The following is a 22,611-nucleotide window of genomic DNA, read 5'->3' on the forward strand; positions in this document are numbered from 1 at the left end:
ATTGGATGAATAAAAGAGGGACAGACTAAGAGAGAATGTATGTGGAAGCATAGAGAGAGAGAGGAGGTCATTGGCCTCCCCATTGTGTAATTCCATGATAATAGACTTCTTCTCGGGGTCGGGAACAGAGAGGTCTGCCAGTTTGGACATTATGTGGAAAGTGAGTGAGTGAGAATGATGGTGCCAGCCAGCAAGGTAAGTGCCGCCAGGCTTTGTGTGCCCTGTTGCTAACGGACTAGTTTATAGGCCCTCCGTTCCACTCTGTTTCCACACTTTGTGTAAGTCCCCCATTGGGATAGTTAATTTTGTCCAAAGTCTATTTGGTTTAGTCACTAATCAAATATCGCCTCTCTGACATCTACTGGCTAAGAGATGTCTTTAATGTGTTACGGTGATACATTGTCTGAGGTCAGCATTTTCTATTATTTTCTATTATTTTCTATTATTCATTGATCTGGCTATTCCCTATAGCACTTCGGCTTTGTCCCTCTTTGGGAATTATACTGAAATCTACTCGAACCTCCTGAGTGACGTGTTTGATGTGCTCTTAATAGTTGCTGTGAATTTAGATGAGCTAGGCTTAGATGAGCTAGGCTTAGATGAGCTAGGCTTAGATAGATGTTGACATGCAAAAGATGGTACACATGCATTATCATGTGTACAATTTTTGTACAGAACATTGACACAATTTTAGACACACAAAGCAAGCCATATCTCGCTCCTTTCTCATTCTCCCTTTATTCCTCTGTTGTTCTTTCACTCACACACATGCTCACACACCCAGCTTTTCAGTCTCTCCCTCGCAGTTGGGCAGTATGAAGATGAGAAGCTCCTGGTCTTGGCAGAGAAAGCCAGGGCAAGAGACACTCAGTAATGGCAGCCCATGACAAACAGCAACCTCGTCAGCATCATGAAGACACCCAGGGAGGATTTACACTCCCGGCCACACTTTGTCACTGGGCTAGCGAGGTCAATCTGTCACCATTCACTTCTCCAACTCCTCTGATCAGTTGTCCCTGAGGGTCTCCTCGTCTGAGTGGACGGATATCTGTCCTGTGATGGACGCCAGGCCACTAGGTCAAAGTCACCATACTTTGGGAACTGGGTCAGGGATCTAATTGACATATAGGGATTGAGGTTTTGGCTGGGGACCCAAATTTGGCAATGACAATTGAGTAATGTTGTATTGCAGCTGGCTTCTTGGGCAGGCTTCACTTGCAAAATAGGCTCTGTCTCAGTTGTGGTAGTAAAGAAAGTCATTACAGCCATATTAACCTTATAAAACATGTACCAATTGAAGAGAATAAGCCATTTTAATTAGGCGACCAGTTCAGGAGTTGGGTGTAATAAATTATCACTCAGAACATGACATCATAACCAGTCTAATAATGTTAAACGTACAGTAACATATACCAGTGTTTACAATAGAAAAAACGAATCATTAGAAATTATTAATCAGCAATTACCATGTGAATAGCTTCACAACCTTAAAGTTTTTTAAGGTGTACAGTTCAATAAAATGTCAAATGAATTTCAGAATTAATTAACAACAATAATTAACATATTGAAAAATAACTCATTAACCTGTTTATTTATTTTGTGTGTGTGTGTGTGTGTGTGTGTGTGTGTGTGTGTGTGTGTGTGCGTGTGTGTGTGTGTGGCCTATGAGTGGGAAAGGGGGGGGGGGTTGTTTCTTTAGTTTGATAGGTTTATTGAAGTCTGGGGTGATGGTTGACAGGGCAACTCGGAGGTCAGGCTGGCTGTCCAGTTTGTTTCTGCTTTGAGTTTGTTTCCAGCACTGCCATAGCAGAGAAGCCACTTTCACACAGATAGGTAGTGCTGAACGGCAGCATGATTCTGATTGCATGACAGGCGAGAGCAGGATATTCTCCCACTACGCTGCACCAGAACTGTGGCAGTGTCATTTCCGGGAAGCGCATGCTCAGTCCGTGATCCAATGACAGCTCCACCAGCTGATCCTCTTCGTTGCTTGGCAACGCCTCCCATCTCCACTCGAAAGGGGTCCCGTCCCGTATCCAGTCGTCTTGTCTCCTGTTCTCCTCTGGGAAGTAGTCGCAAAACTTTCCCTGCAGCTTGACAAGATGCTGTCTAATGTTTTTTTTTCAGTGTGTCGCCGTGCGCTTTGTTGATCAGATTATGAATCTCTAAATCAGCATTAGGAAACATGTCAATACTCACGTTAGAAACATGATTTGCCCAAACGGTAAGCTTCATCTTGAAGGCATCCATTTCGTCCCTCTGTAGAAATCGATTGTGCCCCCTCCATTGCAGTGACACATTGAGAGAATTCAAACGATCACAAATATCCACCAGGTAGGCAACCTGTGTGATCCATTCCTCACAATCGAAATGTTCGGCCAGAGGTGACTTCTTTTCCGAAGGAAACGCAGCAATCTCCGCTCGGAGTTCATAAAAGAGACCCAACACTTTACCCCTGGAAATCCAGCGGACCTCTGCACGATAAAGCACCTGCTGGTACTCGCTCCTCATATCCCCACAGAAGGCCTGGAAACACCTGCTTTTCGTGGAACTCTTTTTGATATAGTTGACACACTTGATCACATCCTGAAGAGTGGCGTGGAGCTCAGGCACCATGTCCTTCGCTGCCAATGCCTCCCTGTGTAGGAAGCAGTGGTTCCACGTCGCACTTTGTGCTCTCTCCAGGATCCGCTTTACTACCCCGGAGTGCTTTCCCGCCATGGCAGCTGCCCCATCAGCAGCAGTGGTCACACCGACACACCCATCCCAGGCCAGTCCCACGGAGCCCATGTGCATGTCCATTGTGTTAAAGATAGCCCCTGCAGTGGAGGTGGTGGGCAAATCAGCATTAAAAATGAACTGCTCCTCGAAGTTATTATCCCAGACGTGTCTGACATAGACCATTAGAATCGCATGGTGAGCTACATCTGTAGATTCATCAAGCTGCTGTGCGTAATGGCCATTTGCACTGATGTGCTCTGATGTCTGGCACGTTATGTCCCCAGACATGTCCTGGATTCTCCTCATGGTGTCATTGGATAGGGGTGTGGTTTTAAGTTTGTTGGCGGCTGACTTTCCCAAGATTTCAGTTCACATATCAATCGCAGCAGGGAGTATGAGATCCTCTGCGCTGGTGTGGGATTTTTGCACTTAGCAATGCGCTGGGCCACAAGGTATGATGCGAAGTGCCTTTTCTTCAATGAATCTTGTGAGGCCTCCAGATATTGACATTTTACTTCTTTTTTTTAAAAGTCAGCTTAAAGTCAGCTGCACATTTTAAAAACTTGTCCATGATTTTACTCTGACAGCTAGCCTTCGTGAGTGAAATGACAGCTAACTATCCACATGTGCAACGCCTGCAAAACTCAACTGCGTAGTTAGTCAATCAAGCTAGCTGTCAGAAGATGATCTGTATTATCTGATTGTCTCATATTTAAAATTGTGTTGCAGAATAAAACATGTTATTGGATCTGTGTGTGTGTGTGTGTGTGTGTGTGTGTGTGTGTGTGTGTGTGTGTGTGTGTGTGTGTGTGTCAAGAAATCTGTCATTTCATTGGATCAGTGGGGGTAAAGTCAGTTGTGTAAAGTCAGCAACAATAAGCGATGCGACGTTATCCTTTCAAAATAAAACGTTTCAGTGTGGCGCTTACCTTTCAATATACTGTTTTAATTATTATTATTTGTATTATTGAATATATCTTTTTCAATTCTTGCACAAGTCCCACTTATATCCAGCAACTTCGCACACAGCCGTAGAAGAGGAGTGGAACAACATTTCACAGGTCACAATCAACAGCCTGATCAACTCTATTATGTTGTGCTGCATGAGGCAAATTGGTGGTCACTCCAGATACTGACTGGTTTTCTGATCCACGCCCCTACCTTTTTTTTAAAGGTATCTGTGACCAACAGATGCATATCTGTATTCCCAGTCATGTGAAATCCATAGATTAGAGCCTACTGAATTTATTTCAATTGACAGATTTCTTCATAAGAACTGTAACTCGGTAAAATCTTTTAAATTGCTGCATGTCTCTTTTGTATTTTTGTTCAGTGTATATGTTTTCAGATTGATCCACTAAAGAGCTTTGTGAGTGATCAGAAGCCATGTTGATTTTCTCCACAAAGTCGAGTGGAGAATAGAAGGCTACACTTAATGCTGTGGGAAATAGAGATGTATGAGAGCAGACTCAAAGTCAAGTGTATTTATCTTTGTGCTGCTGAGTGAATTAATTAAGTCAGTCAAATGTCTCTCTCCTCTGTTGCCGAAACTAAAACAAACTCCCCAAAATCCTGCTGCAAATCCTGACGAGTTCCTATGGAGACGGAATACTCTGATCATACACTTTCCTCCAGTGACTCATCCAATTAGAAAGACGAGAGCAACTTCAGAATGCCTCCCATCTAGTGTTAACTTTGCAAAATTCCACAGGCTGTTTATCTGTTTCAAGCCCGATTTAATAGTTGGAGATGTCAGTGTTGATTAGTGTTTTGGGGTTTGGTGGTCTCTGGCTGCCCGAGATAGGGATTTCGATCCTTCTCTTATAGCCCCATCTTAGTTTTTAAGGGGTTGTTTTCTTCGGGTTTCGGGTCCCTTGGTTAGTCTAGTGAATGCTGTGGGTAAAAAGAGATAAATTGTTTTTTCCTCTTGCAGGTCTCCAGTCTCAGTCTCTCATCAGGGTGGCTAATAGAAAGTGATTAATGAACTCTTACCGGTTGGCTTTTATCCCCTATTGACAGATCTATCCCCAATTACCCCTCCTTCGAGGCTCTCGCCTTCAATTCTCCTCTATTGCCTTTCTCAGCTCGCCGTTCCTCCATCGTAGTCATTCTAACATCTCTCGGATTCCGTCTCTCAGAGGAAAAGTCTCCGTGAGGTTTGTGATTGTGTTTCAAAGAGAACAGGCCACTGTGATCTATCCAGACAGAGCAGCTGTCTCTTGTGGCTTCAGCGCATCGTTTTTTTCTTCAGCGCATCGTTCTCTCTTAGATATTCTGAGGGCAAACTGGGTAACTGTGCAAGTGATCACAGACAAGCTATATCCTTATCCTCTTTGTGACATTTCAGTATGCGTATTCCTTCGTACGTCAATGGAATAGGCCTATAATCTACACTAATAACTTCTAGGCCAATGACAGGTGAGTCTCTCTCTCAAGGTCTACCTAAAATAGGAAAGGTTCCCTACCACCTACAACCTAACCATTATTAGCACGGTAATTAAAGTTGCACTAGAAAACACCAGTGCTCTTAACAAAGACCATCAAGTGACTGGATAATTAGCACATCCAGGCCCTGCAATTCCAGCAAGATGTCTGAATTGAGACTTCAGTGTTAGAGAGTCTCTCATGGGTGTCGTTTTGGAGAGGGCTGAGGGGAAGGAGCTTTGTTTATCTCTTGTGTAGCGTGTCGCTTTTCCCTGCCTGGAGGGAGCGCAGATGCTTGCATTTCAAAGCAAAGTGTATGTAAACAGGCCAGAAGCACAGGGGCAAAACTGAGAGGCAAGAGAGGGGAGCCTTGCAATGTTCCCGCAGGCTGTTGTTACACTGAAAGGTCAAGAGAGTGATGTGTGATGTGAGAGAACACTTAATGTGCTCCCTGATTTGGCCAAGAGATTCATGTGTAACGGGACCAGGCAAAGCACTTCAGGGACCCATCCTGCTTGGTTGTTTGCACCAAACACACCAGGTTGGATGTGTTACTGTGTTTTTGCTCATGGTTCTTCTACAGTACCAGTGACATTTTGGACACACCTACTCATTCAAGGGTTCTTCTTTATTTTTACTATGTTCTACATTGTAGAATAATAGTGAAAACATCAACACTATAAAATAACACATATGGAATCATGTAGTAATCAAAAAAGTGTCAAAATAGCCACCCTTTGCATTGATGACAGCTTTGCATACACTTGGCATTCTCTCAACCAGCTTCACCTGTAATGCGTTTCCAACAGTCTTGAAGGAGTTCCCACATATGCTGAGCACTTGTTGGCTGCTATTCCTTCACTCTGTGGTCCAACTCATCTTAAACCATCTCAATTTGGTTGAAATCGGGTGACTGTGGAGGCCAGGTCATCTGATGCAGTACTCCATCGCTCTCCTTCTTGGTCAAATAGCCCTTACACAGCCTGGAGGTGTGTTGGGTCATTGTCCTGTTGAAAAACAAATGATAGTCCCACTATGCGCAATCCAGATGGGATGTCGTATCACTGCAGAATGCTGTGATAGCAATGCTGGTTAAGTGTGCCTTGAATTCTAAATAGATCCCTGACAGTGTCACCAGCAAAGCACCACCATGCCATCACACCTCCTCCTCCATGCTTCACAGTGGAAACTACAGTACACATGTGGAGATCATCCATTCACATATTCTGTTGGAACCAAAAATCTCATATTTGGACTCATCAGAACAAAGGACAGATTTCCACCAGTCTAATGTCCATTGCTCGTGTTTCTTGGCCAAAGAAAGTATTTTTTTGTTATTGGTGCTTCAGTATGAGATGACTCATTTTACCAGTGCACAATGGTTTCTTTGCAGCAATTTGACCATGAGGGCCTGATTCACGGAGTCTTCTCTGAACAGTTGATGTTGAGATGTGTCTGTTTCTTGAACTCTGTGAAGAATGTATTTGGGCTGAAATTTCTGAGGCTGGTAACTCTAATGAACTTATCCTCTGCAACAGAGGTAACTCTGGGTATTCCATTCCTGTGGCGGTCCTCATGAGAGCCAGTTTCATCATAACGCTTGGTAGTTTTTGCGACTGTACTTAAAGAAACCTTTAAAGTTCTTGAAATGTTCCATATTGACTGACCTTTGTGTCTTAAAGGAATGATGCACTGTCGTTTCTCTTTGCTTATTTGAGCTGTTTTTCCCATAATATGGACTTGGTCTTTTACCAAATAGGGCTATCTTATGTATCCAACCCTACCTTGTCACAACACAACTGATTGGCTCAAAGGCATTAATTAAGAAGGAAAGAAATTCCACAAATTAACTTTTAACACGGCACACCTGTTATTCGAAATGCATTCCAGGTAACTACCTCATGAAGCTGGTTGAGAGAATTCCAATAGTGTGCAAAGCTGTCATCAAGGCAAAGGTTTGCTACTTTGAAGAATCTCAAATATATTTTGATTTGTTTAACACTTTGTTGGTTACTACATGATTCCATGTGTGTTATTTCATAGTTTTGATGTCTTCACTATTATTCTACAATGTAGAATAAAGAAACCATTGAATGAGAAAAAACAAAGAAACCATTGAATGAGTAGGTGTGTCCAAACGGTTGACTGGTACTGTACATGTGCCTCTATTAAGACGGAAAGAGGATATCTATTATGAATTGAAACCCACAGTGCACCCTTCTTACTTGCGCTATATCTTACGGTAGATCCGTAATGTCCTCAGAGGTCAGCTTGCGGTCAAGAGAGGGTTAATAAACTCCACTCACGCAGAAAAGATGGAAAGAACACGTTGTTATCTGACCAGAAAAGCAGACATTCATGTCTTCAAATGTAGTTGACAAATAGTTTGACTTTTGTTAGCAAATGCAGATGATGGAAGAAGAGTATATCTGTTCTATTCGCCCTCAGAGGAATATTGGTACCTCAGGCCAAAACTGTGCTGTACAGTTGTATAATTGGCCTGAAACTTTAACCTGACAGTAGAGTGACCGTCAGCTGAGAGAGCAGCGATTCACTTTCTCAGTCCCCCAGAGATGGGCCTGATTGATCACATACTGATTGATATATTGTCGTGCCCTTATTGAACCCCTATTCACCCAAAAAAAACTATGCCTTAATTGTGAGAAATGACACGTTACTTCAATTAGAATTGCTTCGGTAGGAGATGACTCAGTTTACCAGTGCACATTTGCATAATGCGTTTCTGGTAATCAGTAAGTGCCTCGATAAACAGCTCATATGCAGATTCAATAATGTGTTGCTTATAAAGAAAGATGTGATCATGGTATGCTTTGGTAAACATTTTTTTGCTTTTTATTCTAAACAATGCTGGGTTATAAATCTAAATGTTTTGCATACTGTACCCTACACTTACTCTGCCAGAACATGAATTGTTGCTCCAAAGACAAGTAGGTTGTATTCGTTCATCTGCGACTACCGGCTGTTCTAAACTGGAAGACCACCCTTGGGTACAAACTTGTTTTTCCTTCCTTGTTTATCAGTTGGTTTAAGTAGGTTGGCGTTTACTATCTGATTTCTGGAAGCTCACTGTGCAAACTTAGTAGACCTTGCAGCTGTCTAGGCTCAAGGAGCAGATCTGGATCAGGCTCTTGTTGTTTACCTCAGTAGGCCTGTTGGCTGACCAGATCTGGCCTCATGTCCACAGTAAACGTGGCTCCACAGGGCTCCAGTCATTAGGGCTGCTGAAACCAGAGGGCATGTATCATATGAGGGGCTGCTTGACTGAAGATGCCATGCCCCAGCCATGAGGTCAAGACATCCTGCTGACATCCTATCTCTGCTGGAGGAGAACAATGTGTGGGTGGTTTATTACAGATACTATATACTGTTATCTACTGTAACACCAGTGACGTTTGAATTCCGTCTCTAGCCTTAGCTCTTGACGTGGGTCGGCAGAGATTGGCACTGGCTCAATGGCATTAGGTTGGTGATCAGAGATGAATTGTGATGGATGGCAAACAATGTTTTCCTTGTATGCTCTGCACAGATGTGTTTATAGGATTTTCAAATGAACATCAGATTAGAGAATGATAAGACAGAATGGTATTTTGGCCTTTCAGCCAGTATAGTGACAGTGCTCGGGAATCCATTTAGAGATTTGGATGAAAACATTGATCTGATGTACCATTGGCACACACACAGGAACAAGGACGTGTGTCATGCCGTGTGTGTAGGTGGCATGGAAGTCAGGCGCAGGAGAATCAAACTTGGTATAAATGGTGTAGTTTAATAACGTAAAACAAAAACTCCAAAACCAAAGTACATAATCAAATAAATGTGGGTACAAGAACCCGTCGCACACCAAGCCATAAATCATGAGCATGACAATAAGCAATCTCTGACAAGGACATGAGGGGAAACAGAGGGTTAAATACGCAATATGGAATGAATGGGATTGGAACCAGGTGAGTAGGAAGACGAGACAAAAAACAATGGAAAATGGATCAATGGTGGCTAGAAGACCGGTGACGTCGACCGCCAAGCACCGCCCGAACGAGGAGAGGTATCGACTTCGGCAGAAGTCGTGACAACGTGGAGGAAAAATGGACTGAACAAGGAGGGAGAGATGGAATGAGAGAGAGAGGAGGAGGGTCCCATGAGTTAAATAAAGGATAAATAAATAAATGAGAGACCTGCATTATGAGAGCATTCTCCTTGCGTGTGAACTCCTGGAGACACATGTCTGCTGTCGTGTTCTTGTTTGTGTGTGTATTTGTGTCTGAGTGCCTTTGTGTGTACACTCAAAGAGAACAGCTTTGAGGTGCATTCACCAAACCTTTTTTTCTCAATAACTCCCCCCTCTTCAATGCCTTCTACTCCCCAGACAATAGGAGAGATGGAGGGATTGTGAGTGATAGAGGAGGACGAGGGGCTGTAATTCAAAGTTATCACCCTAGTGACATTCATTTATTATTAGTCAGTCTCTTATTTTGCCATAATGTATTCAGTGAAGATGTGGTACAAGACAGTGTCATGGGTGTGTATGTGTTAGGGAGAGAGAGATGGATGGATGCATTTTGGATAAGATATGGAATAGCCTATCACTATGGGATAGATTGTTTTCTGTACATTCCCTTATGAGTTCAGAAATCTGAACTTTCATAAAGTATGCAGCCAACCATTTCGAGAATATATTGGCCTATAAGACTTTAATGATTTGTGGTGACGCCTTCTATATTGCCCCCTCTTAAAAAATGCATCACGGAGAGAATGGAACTCTGGTAGCAGAATGATTGTGTTGCATTGAAATCAAAGTACCTGATCTATCACATCTACTCCACCGCTAACAGTCTTATGGCTGGCAGTAAAAATGGCTGGCAGTATTTACATAAAAGATAAAACACATCTAGAGTAAACAGGAAGGTCGTGAACTCTTGACCTGTGTTGTATTGATGACTAAAGAAAAGTTCAAAGTGTCCTCCCACCCATAACAACCCAAGACCTTTTTGATATGTTGTGTTTTTGTTGTGTCTCAGCTCCAGTTCAAAAAGCTGCCCTCCACTGATGCCTATTAGAATAATGCACTACTAGGAACATAGCCTACTAATAATAATGGACCACATACTCTGTTTTGATCTCCGTTATCTCCGTTGGAGAAGCCTCTCTCAGCAGCCGTCATATAACATTGTTTGTGATAATACAGTAAATGCGCAGATGTGCTTAAATTAAATGACGTTACCTCATGCTTTGCTCAGACTCTGTCTTTAAACCAAAATCTATCTCAATGTCAACTAACGAATCAGCTGATCAGTAATGTAGCCTGCTAATCAAATAAAATGTATGTATCAAGCCCTTCTTACATCAGCTGATGTCACAAAGTGCCGTACAGGAACCCAGCCTAAAACCCCCAAACGGCAAGCAATGCAGGTGTAGAAGCAAGCTGGCTAGGAAAAACTGCATTATGAGAGCGCCGATCTTTGAACGCGTGATGATGTCACCACTGTCACAACATGTAAAGGCCCAACATTACATGCTGTAAGTGTCCCTTTTAGTAGTGAGAAATTAGCGCGAGCGCTCCTTCCCCAGGTCGTGCTGTTTAGCACGCTCCAGAGGTTAGCAGTCACTAAAGCTCCGGTGTCTAGGACAGCCTAATTATGGACGTGATGCTAATCAAGCCCATTAGTACTGTACATTTTCAAAAACAGCCCTGGATTTACATCCTGTTGGTGACAGGAAAGGAAGGAGTTCTGAGGAACTTCTGTTCACAGCAACGGTATTAGCAGAGTTACATCTTCCAGGTTGTGGACGAAAGAGTACCTGAGTGACACCACCTAATTGGTCCCTTTCATAATCAATCCATGCTAATTAGTGAAGTTGAGTTAAATCACAGCTCTGTTGGTTTAACACCAACTTTGATTTGGGCGTGATCTACTCCTCTATTTAAATGCTGGCTTATCTGTTCAGCTTCCCACGAAACTCAATCTATTTGCTTGGTTTCCGAGTGCAGATTTTGCCACAGGTTTGAATCCTAGAGTCTGGACGTGCAGTGTGTTGTGTACCCAATGGCTCTGATAGCCCCGGATTAGGATTAAATCATACCATTAATGTTATATTTGTGCCTGAGCAGTCCATTGCAGGCCTCAATAACAGTCTCATTTGCCCCTCTTGCACACTGAAAGCACAGCGGGATGTGCCAATCAGGCTTATGTCCCAGTCTAATCTTGGCAGAGAGAGTGATCAAAACCAGTGCCATGCTTTGTTGAATGCTCACCAACCGAAAAGCAAGCATCAAACAAAGACAACATTGTACACTGTACACTGAAGCAGAACATTAACAAGGCACAACAGCAATGCACCCCCCCCCCCCCCCCCCCCCATAGATAATTTGATTCACTAGACTAACTTTTTTCATAACCTCCTTTCAGGCACGTTGGCACAGCTGTGGGATATATATGTATATAGCACCATTTTTGGATGCCAATCTGGTAGCATTTACAACACACACACAGCCCCTAAATCCACATTGGATTACATGTTCTGTTGTGTAGCTTCATTATTGGTCAGCTGCTTTATGAAATAATCAAATTGCCCTCCGGAATGTGCAGTGAGTGACAAAGAGTCAGACCTGTACATGCCCATATAAGACCATTTCCAAGACTAGGGCTGTTGCAGTGAGCGTTTTACACCGGCAGTCAGTAAAATCCTATGTGACCGCTAAGGCATGGTAATCTCCTGTTATGCACACTGGGCATGCATTGGTAGTACCCAAATCGCTAACGACCATCAGATCCTAATGGCCTGGTATTCGGGGCTCTATTGTCCCTCTAACCACTTTGACGTAAATGCAATCGAAAATCACATCATCAAAACAGTAACGTGCTCTTAAAACTCACCTCACTGTGATAATCAATTTGAAGAAAGAAGTTCAACAACAGGTTGAAACTGAGTGGAAAACATGGTCGTTGTGGATGTTGTTTCAAAGCCTAACACAACAAAACGGACAGTGCTTTCTACGGTGATGATTAATTCAAAACACAATTATGCATATTATAGATTATACATACACATAGGCCTATTATGAGCCCAAATCCAAACGGAATGGAATTATGGAATTAAATGGAATTAAAATAATGATTTTTCCGTTATACAATATATAGCCTAACCATATTACGCTTGGAAGATAAACGTTTAAAAAAAACGATATCTTTAGTATATAATTGGTCTACCCTAAATTAAGCAAATCCAGAGTTAGTCTACAAATGTGTATTTGATTTTGAATAGCCAAGTAATAGGGCATTTTTTATATTAATAGGCTGACCCATTACCTTTAGCTACAGAATATCTCACCACTGTGCGTTTCCATCTCCTCTCTCCTTCATTCCTTTCTCCAGGTGCAGAGTGAGTGGTTGTCAACAGTTTCATGAAATATGTTTCGCGGTGGAGCATGTTACTATCAATGTTCCCGAACAGATTTAACTTGGTTTCCCAGATTAAGCACTGGGTAGCTGCAGCAACAGGGTTGGAGAGCTCATGGCATACAGAGTTTGTGCTGATTATCACCTGTCACACTGAGAAATAACCAGAGTAGCCTACCCAACGTGAGTGAAACGAACAGCGGGAAAGTGGCCTCCATTCGCTATTCGAGTGAATACGGGCGACATGTATTTTTTTAAATCTTGCCCCTGTTCCTGCCTATTTGATAACGGGCCATTCTACATCTAAACTAATTCAACATATTAATAAAGACAATGTTAAATTGAGAATAGTCCGATGGGTGAAAATATGATCACTTCATGGGAAAACGGTGTGTGCATCCTGAGACGATGTCAAATCGTTAGTAGCCTATAGTCGCATCAAGCATCCCGTATATCTTTTGACTTCTAAGGCATTTTAAGGTTTGTATCATTCACAAGAAAAGTTGCCAAATAACTCTAAATCTAGCATATACCGTAGGTCCTGTTTCAAATAATCACTTTTACGCTCAACATATCCACTTCAAATGCGTACTCACTTTGGAATGGGGACAAATATCCTTTCTGTTTTATTCAACTAAATTCAATTCTATTCTTCTTGGTATTAAATCATACAAAAGAATGGCACTGGACTTATAAGCATATCTTGTCTACTAAATGAACAAGCCTACAGCCTATGGCATGGCACATAGCCAGCTAACATACAGTAGGCCAACTCATATTCTGTTCTTCTGAAATACATTTTCTTCATATCATAATGTTTCTTTAGACCTGCCTAAAAAAATCATGGATTTACTGTGAGGGTGGATCTTCAATTGACTTATTAGACTTTTTAAAATGTAGATATTATAAAGGTGTTTATGTTAATTAACGATCAATTACGGTGAAACCGGTAGGCTTTTGCATGACAATAACCGGCTGACAAAATGCAATGACACAGCCCTATCCCAGACTAATCATTTACTTGAATAGTGCAACTCCTTCTATACAGTATGGATAGTACTGGAGGTGGTGGTGCTCTTACAATAGAGAGAGGATCATACGCAGAAAGGTTTTCTTCTGGGTGGCAGTAACAGAGGCAGTTAGAGCTGGCGTGTTAACTCTGACAGCCCTGTGTTGTCTTCTAATTAGACGCACTGCTGAGCAGAGTTAGGCGAGAGAGGCAGGGAATGAAAAACAACAGGCTCGCCTTTATTCCTTCCTTCACCTGATTTTATTTTCCACTCTGCATAGCACTGGAAAAGTGGAGCAATTAAATGTGCACACATTGCTTTTTATTTATTCGCGTGAAAAGCCTTCTGGGGAGACTTTGGATTTATTAGTTGTTTATTGTTTCACCCATGATAATACTGTATGGGTGTGATGCTGAGATTTAATCACATTGTTTTTCAGGTGAAGTGGCTACAGTGGATTTCGCGTTGAGCTTTCCCAAGGCGATCTGTATTGTTTGCAGCGGAGCCTCAACGTGTGTGGTCTTGGACGTAGATGCAATACCTAATAATTCCCTGTGATGCAAATTAACAATGTTATATTGGGAAATAAATGACTGGAAAACATCTGGCAGAACAAATTGCAAATTAAGCACAACAATGTATTTTAATTAAATGTTTTTGAAACGCTTATATAATATAAATTCGTTATCAATGGACCCAATCAGCATCGAAGCCTCTGGAATAAACCACTCATACTAAATGAACTGTTATGAGACGTTTGAAGAGTGATTTACAAGGCTTGTGTTTGGTAGCATGAGTCAGATCAGTTGAACCGTAGTCACCATTACGGTCCCCTCATTGTACTTTATGGCTGTCCTTGCCAAAGTGCCAACATCACTGGTGACAAATTAAAAGTCTGTCCCTAATCACCACCATCTTAGGTCCATTATAGAACGGCCACTCATCTACGGGTTGGCAAGACGACTCCTCTGGGTCACCATGGCAGAGGATTGGCAGTTTGTCTTACAGAATGTCAGTGGTTAAACTGTCTTGAAAGAGACGTGGCCAACTTCTCAGTCGCACATTAGCCCAGCAGTCATTACCTAATAATGACATCGTGCAAGGCTGGAATTTAACAGTTGTGAAGAATGTCAAACTGTAGCACAGTTTTTTTTAAGTACATGACTTTACTTTGTGAGTTTCTCATACAGTGTGTACGAATGTATGGTCGGAAAACGATAGAGTCGCTCCGCATCTTTACTCTGGTTCTAGATTGGATGTAATTAACCTCTCCAGCGCCACCCAATTACAGTTTCCTTATCGTGGCTTCTTGAGATAGCAATTTCCTTCTTGAAGGGTCTCCAAGTCAATAAGCGCACCATTGTCACCTCAACCTTGGGTGAGAATGAGTGTCTGTAATTATGGTGACATACCGCCATCTCATTCACGGACACGTGTTAGTCCTTAACACCTCTTAACTTCATTCCCATAACACATGGAGCATTGCACTGATAAACTCGGTCTGACTTTGGCGAACAGCAAATCGCTCCAGGAGCTATAATAATAGATTTGACAGAGCACTAATTGCACTCTGAGATGGTGTATTCTGACAGCTTAATCTTAACCCAGTTGCACCATCCTGATAGTTGTGTCGAAGCAGACATAACGGGAGATGGAGAAGTAAAGCCTAGCACCGTTTCGCCACTTTCAAATCCTGGAACTCACAACAAAGAGAATTGGAAAGGCCGCAAACGTGATGAGAAAACGCGAAAAAGAGTTAGGAGTGGAAAGTCATCAGTGAACTAGACGGTGTATATTTTCTAAGGCTGCCAGAGGAGAATCGATAGTCTGCCGCGGTTCTAAACATTAGACATAAGAGTGAGTAAAATGCAGCGAACATTGTCGCACGCCTTTGACTCTCTCCCCTGGCTTTATTGAAATGTTCCCTTCTAGAGACTTTATTTAACGTATATAAATGTAGTCTTATAGGGCTGTTGGTGGGAAGCAATGCTAGTTCTAAGATGGGACAAGCCTACTCTCTAGCTAACGGCTACTGTATAACAGTATGCATAACTCCACTGTTTCAATGGGCAACACGTTGGCCATTCATGTGTATCACTTTTATCACTGTGAAGAGATCTTCACATATGGATTTCTGACGTACGTCTATGGCTCAAGAGCGCAAACATCAAATTCTCGTTCATTATTATTGATCAATTAAAAAATTTAGGTTTATTCATGATTCATTATTGATGATGTTTTTTAACCTCTATATCATCACACGACTGATTGGTTGGTGTTGCCATGCGACTGTTGATAGAAATATGAGTTATTTTGACTAATCATTTATGAGATTGGGCTGTGTCCTGAATGGAGCATTCCACCTCTGATGCAGCGTGATCTCTCTCTTACAGAACGGCGAGGCTTCTCTCTTCGAGGTGAATATCCGTTACGTCGGTGGGCTGCTCTCTGCGTACTACCTGACAGGAGAGGAGGTAAGATTCATTAATGTCTATTATACCCCTCGATTTCAGGAAGAACCGGTCTCTTCCTTTATTGAGATTTGGCTCTGCATTTTGAATGATGAAGGAGTTGTGTTGCAAAGTCATAAAACACTCACACACACACACACACACACACAAACAGAAACAGGAAATCTCATCACATAGTCAGTGTGTAAAACATTTCTCAGCTCACATAACTCCCACATGCCCTTTTCCCGGTATGACCACATTACTGTCACCGACATACAGCGCAAGCACACATCTGCACTGACCCACATGTGACCCTCTGCATTACCAATCTATGACCAATGTACTATGAACAGAGTGGAGGTCAAGCGTGCTATATAAAATAACATCTGCCCAAGCATGGTACATGACATGATGCTCTAGGCTGTTCAGATGAAGTGGGGACAATCCATGCTGACGCCAAATGAATGGTAAACAAGTCCAATGACATAGGAGCGCTTGAGTCGGCTTAATGGACATTGATTTGGAGGCTGAGTGAGTCAGGGAGAGAAAGCACAACATTTCTCTACTGCAGAATATTCGTGAAATATGAATATACACTACCGGTCAAAAGTTTTAGAACACCTACTCATTCAAGGGGTTTTTCTTTATTAAATTTTTTACTATTTTCTACATTGTAGAATAATAGTGAAGTCATCAACACTATGAAATAACACATATGCAATCATGTAGTAAGCAAAAAAGTGTTAAACAAATCAAAATGTATTTTATATTTGAGATTCTTCAAATAGCCACTCTTTGCCTTGATGGCAGCTTTGCACACTCTTGGCATTCTCTCAACCAGCTTCTTGAGGTAGTTACCTGGAATGCATTTCAATAAACCGGTGTACCTTGTTAAAAGTTTTTTTGTGGAATTTCTTTCTTTCTTAATGCGTTTGAGTCAATCAGTTGTGTTGTGACAAGGTAGGGGGGTATACAGAAGATAGCCCTATTTGGTAAAAGACCAAGTCCATATTATGGCAAGAACAGCTCAAATAAGCAAAGAGAAACGACAGTGCATCATTACTTTAAGATATGAAGGTCAGTCAATATGGAACATTTCAAAAACTTTGAATATTTCTTCAAGTGCAATCGCAAAAAACATCAAGGGCTATGATGAAACTGGCTCTCATGAGGACCGCCACAGGAATGGAAGACCCAGAGTTAGCTCTGCTGCAGAGGATACGTTCATAAGAGTTAACGGCACCTCAGAAATTGCAGCCCAAATAAATGCTTCACAGAGTTCAAGTAACAGACACTTGTCAACATCAACTGTTCAGAGAAGACTGTGTGAATCAGGCCTTCATGGTCGAATTGCTGCAAAGAAACCACTACTAAAGGAATCCAATAAGAAAAAGAGACTTGCTTGGGCCAAGAAACACAGGCAATTGACATTAGACTGGTGGAAATTTGTCCTTTGGTCTGGAGTCTAAATTGGAGATTGTTGGTTCCAACTGCCATGTCTTTGTGAGATTCGGTGTATTTCCCAAGGTAAAGCATGGAGGAGGAGGTGTTATGGTGTGGGGGTGCTTTGCTGGTGACAATGTATGTGATTTATTTAGAATTCATGGAACACTTAACCAGCATATCGACCACATCATTCTGCAGCGAGACACCATCCCATTTGGTTTGGGCTTAGTGGGACTATCATTTGTTTTTCAACTGGACAATGACCCAACACACCTCCAGGCTGTGTAAGGGCTATTTGACCAAGAAGTAGAGTGATGGAGTACTGCATCAGATGACCTGGCCTCCACAATCCCCTCAACCAAATTAAGATAGTTTGGGATGAGTCAGACCGCAGAGTAAAGGAAAAGCAGCCAACAAGTGCTCAGCACATGTGGAAACTCCTTCAAGACTGTGGGAAAAACATTTCAGGTGATGCTGGTTGAGAGAATGCCAAGAGTGTGCGAAGCTGTCATCAAGGCAAAAGGTGGCTTTTGAAGAATCTCAAATACATTTGGATTTGTTTAACACGTTTTTGATTACTACATGATTCCATATGTGCTATTTCATAGTTTTGATGTCTTCACTATTATTCTACAATGTAGAAAATAGTACAAATAAAAATAAACCCTTGAATAAGTAGGTGTTCTAAAACGTTTGACCAGTAGTGTATGTGGAAAAGAACAGTGTGTAAAATCAATATTGTCACATTATATCACCATACAGCCCACATAGCACTAAACTCAGTTTAGATTTTTGATGTGGATGCCTGTTGCTTGAGCTTCAATTCATTCTCACACAACTGTCATCATTGTTTATACCCATTGCAATTATTAATGATTATACTTCTTATAGTAAATTGCTCTTTCAAAGAGCATACAGTGGAAATGTTCATATTAATCAGAAGTTGGTAAACAAATTGTTTGCCTAGGAAGCTTTCCTCATAACTTCCCTCATTTCTCTCTCATGTTTGGAGAAGAGGAGGATAGAATCTGATTAGACATTGTGAAATGCACTTTAAATTCTTCTTGTGAAATGCAAATGCAATCAGATGAGTAAAATTGCTATAGGCAGCCCTTACATCCCTTCTCATAGTCTGTCACTCCTAAAGCTGCAATGGGGTTCACACTGGCATTTGTGTTTGTTTTCCGTGACATTTCTCGGTGCTGTTAGTACATATTAGGACATACTGTACAAGGTAACTGCCAATCAGTGGAGGCTCCTCAGAGGAGGAAGGGGAGGACCATCCTCAGTGATTTTCAGAATTTTTTTTTACAATTAAAAAGTTATCATTTTTAGATAACTATACTAAATATAATCACATCACCAAATAATTGATTAAAACATACTATTCTGCAATGAAGCATACAGTAGCATAGGATAGCACAATGGTGTAGCCAGAGGATGCTAGTGTCCATCCTCCTCTGGGTACAATAACTTCAATACAAAACCTAGGAGGTTCATGGTTCTCACCCCCTTCCACAGACTTCCACAGTAATTATGATAACTTCCAGAGGACGTCCTTTAACCTATCAGAGCTCTTGCAGCAGGAATTGTTATGTTGTCCACCCAATCAAAGAATCAGAGAATGAATCTAGTACTGAAAGCATATGATACAGCTAGCTAGCACTGCAGTGCATAAAATGTGGTGAGTAGTTGACTCAAAAAGAGAGAAAGACAATAGTTGAACAGTTTTTAACAAATTCATATCTTCCAAAATGAAGGAGAATTTTTTCAGTTTCACTTACTTAGCTAGCAAATGCAGCTAGCGAGTTTAGCCTACTCAAACACCCTGCTCAAACAGAAGGATGATATGTTAGCTAGCTGGCTATGACTATCCAACAAAACACTGGAACTCTTCCAAGTCAAGGTAAGCTTTTGGTTTAATTAATTTATTGCCACCGGGGCCCGCCGGTGTAACTGCTTACTGACTGTACACTGTAACATTACTGCATGACTGTAGCTTGTTTACTAACATATTAGCTCTATTAGCTATGTTGACTAGGACGTTACTTTAGCTAATATGGTGACAACGATGTAGGCTGCGTGTAGCTGTTATGATATGGTTTGGTTTGGAAAGGTTTTTTCGCCTGGTCACATACAGCTGATGTGTTTTGAATTGACGTCCACAAGTGACAAAGGGAAAAGATGAGAGTTGGAGAGCCCATAGATGCGAGAAGGAATACAACCTGGCTTTTATGAAAGTGAACTGTGTTTACGTGTGATCAGGGGTGTATTCATTCCGCCGATTCTGTTGAAAAAATAATCTTAAAAGGAACAAAATGGGGATAAACACATTTGTTTTGCAATTGTTGGACTAATGATTACACTCTATATCAGCTAGATGCAGGCAAGAGGGAGCAAGGCGGTATTGAATGTGTCACTGTCTGTCCATTTGTCACTGTCTGTCCATTTGTCACTGTCTGTCACTTCAAAGTTTTCTCTCTGCCTTTTGTGTGCGTACGTTGTAAACTTTTGTTCATAGGCCAGGTTGTAGGGTATATGTCACGTTCTGACCATAGTTCTGTTATTTTATTCTTTGTTGTAGTATTGTCAGGGCGTGAGTTGGGGTGGGCAGTCTATGTTTGTTTTTCTATGTTGGTTTTTGTGTTCGGCCTAGTATGGTTCTCAATCAGAGGCAGGTGTCGTTAGTTGTCTCTGATTGAGAATCATACTTAGGTAGCCTGGGTTTCACTTTTGGTTTGTGGGTTTTTGTTTCCGTGTGAGTGTTTTGGCCACACGGTACTGTTTCGGTTTTGTAAATTCACGTTGTTATTTTCTGTTTAGTGTTCTGAGTTTGAATTAAAAATCATCATGAACACTTACCACGCTGCGCTTTGGTCCGATCCTTACTCCTCCTCTGACGAAGAGGAGGAAATCCCTTAGAGTATAAGGATGTAATATCCTAAACCTATCGCTGTTACATTGAACTGGGTGAATGGAATATGAATGACAGTCATCTAATATGCTGTCATCTTTTTTATTTTATTATAATTTGACCTATTTAACTAGGCAAGTCAGTTAAGAACCAATTCTTATATTCAATGACGGCCTAGGAACAGTGGATTTAACTGCCTTGTTCAGGGGCAGATCGACAGATTTTTACTTTGTCAAATCGGTGGATTTTGATCTTGCAACCTTTCGGTTACTAGTCCAACGCTCTAACCACCAGGTCACCCGCCGTAATATAAATAAGGCCATGCTCATAAAACTGTTTTTGTCCTCCCTCATCATAAACTGCACTGACCACAACTGCTGCCAATTTAAAGGAAACACCAACATATAGGGTTTTGGGCCACCATGAGCCAGAACAGCTTCTCAGTGCACCTTGGCATAGATTCTACAAGTGCCCGGAACTTTATTGGAGGGATGCGACACCGTTCTTCCACAAGAAATTCTATACTTTGGTGTTTTGTTGATGGTGGTGCAAAGCACTGTCTCTCAGGCGCCGCTCCAATCTCTCATAAGTATTCAATTGTGTTGAGACCTGGTGACTGAGACGTCCACGGCATATGGTTTACATCGTTTTCATGCTCATCAAACCATTCAGTGGCCACTCGTGCCCTGTGGATGGGGGCATTGTCATCAATAGCCATGGTAGCCAAAATAATGGGCAAAAATAAGGGCCTGCCCAGCATTTTTATACACAATGACACGTATTAACTCAGGAAACACACCTGTGTGTACGTACCTGTGTTCAATTGACTTTGTATCCCTCATTAACTCAAATGTTTCCTTTATTTTGGCAGTTACCACATCATACAGTTGAGTGAAGTACAGAAGTGTGTTTTCCCTCTCATTCTTCGTTTGAGGTGGTGTAGTGCTACTGGGTTACGGTGTGCCATCCCATTCCACACTGCCCGGCCCACGACAACGGGTCTGCTGGAGCGAGATTTATCGTCTCCGTCTCCAACCGCCACCCCTCTTCTCCTGTTTTACCCTCCACACATGATGAGAGAGGCAAATTGAGAAGCCACCTTTTCCTGGAACCATTCTCGAGTTAGCAGGGAACGTAAATCACTTTAGACAGTTAAGGGGGTAATACAGGTGTGTGTGTGTGTGTGTGTGTGTCAGGGTTTCCGTTAGCTGGTAATAGCCAAAATGAAAAGCCAATAAGTAAAATTGGCGCTGGCATATTTAACATATTCATTGATTGAAATAAATCGATGTACTGTAGCACGAGAGATGCTGATGCAGCTCAAACAGCTGTTTGTTGCTACTGGAGTTAAAGATGTGCTTTAATAAACACAATCATTGCACAACAATTCTAAAGGCGATTGTGTGTAAAAAAAAAAAAAAAAACAATGGCCACGATTAAAAAGAGCTACTACTTTTATTTATCAACTGGTAAGTGAAGCGCGCTTCCCATTCACCATTTAAGTGCATAGGCAGCTAGGCAGGGTTCAGCACGTCACACACCACTTTGTAATGAGCTGGAGGCAGTATGCATTTTGAAAACATATACTTCATTGTTTGAAACGTGAACATTTTACTATATATTATGAGGCATATCTTACCTTGCCAAAATCCAACTAAACGTGCAGGCAATTATTTTATAAAGACTTCCATATACTATTGAAACCAGTAGTCGTCGTCTATCGTGTTTTATTGGTTTTCAAATCAACTTTCTTTTCATTGTCCAGCAGCCAAATGCACAATCCTAATCATATTAGCAACCCATGTTAGTTGTTGAATGTTGAGATCCTTCCCTCTTTTTCCTAACGGATATTTTCATCTCTGTCACATAAAACCGCTCACTATGGTGATTTCCTGCTAATTGCATTATGGAAGGAACATTCCCGCATAGCGGCATTGCTGCACTTATAATTTGAATAAATAAATGTTTATCAACATTTTATGCTTAATTAACATTCTGATCTGTTGCATGTGCCTTATTGCTTTTTAATAATACAACTCAATCGCTGTTCTCAAAAAAAGACTATTCAACGCAGCTCGTAGTGGCTTAGAGTAGACCGAGGCTATGTCAGATTGCCTATATTTCTTCTCCTTTCTTTGCACAGGAAAATGTTGGCCTTTTATAAACACATTTCATGCAATTCTCCTCCACTTTCTATGACTGGAGACGTTTGTAGAATCTTTTGAATA

The 22,611-nt window shown here is 41.6% G+C and overlaps 1 protein-coding gene across 2 annotated transcripts in view; it reads left to right on the top strand.

The window, feature by feature from the left end:
• Positions 1 to 22,611, top strand: part of LOC109909789 (mannosyl-oligosaccharide 1,2-alpha-mannosidase IA-like) — a 199,021-nt gene that overhangs the window by 125,489 nt on the left and 50,921 nt on the right. For both annotated transcript variants that reach the window (XM_020508814.2, XM_020508824.2), the window contains exon 4: positions 15,964 to 16,044. In XM_020508814.2, coding sequence (XP_020364403.1) covers positions 15,964 to 16,044 — 81 coding nt within the window. The remainder of the gene's footprint in view (positions 1 to 15,963; positions 16,045 to 22,611) is intronic.

The sequence above is a fragment of the Oncorhynchus kisutch genome, linkage group LG2 (assembly GCF_002021735.2).
Source record: "Oncorhynchus kisutch isolate 150728-3 linkage group LG2, Okis_V2, whole genome shotgun sequence".
NCBI classification, from domain to species: domain Eukaryota; kingdom Metazoa; phylum Chordata; class Actinopteri; order Salmoniformes; family Salmonidae; genus Oncorhynchus; species Oncorhynchus kisutch.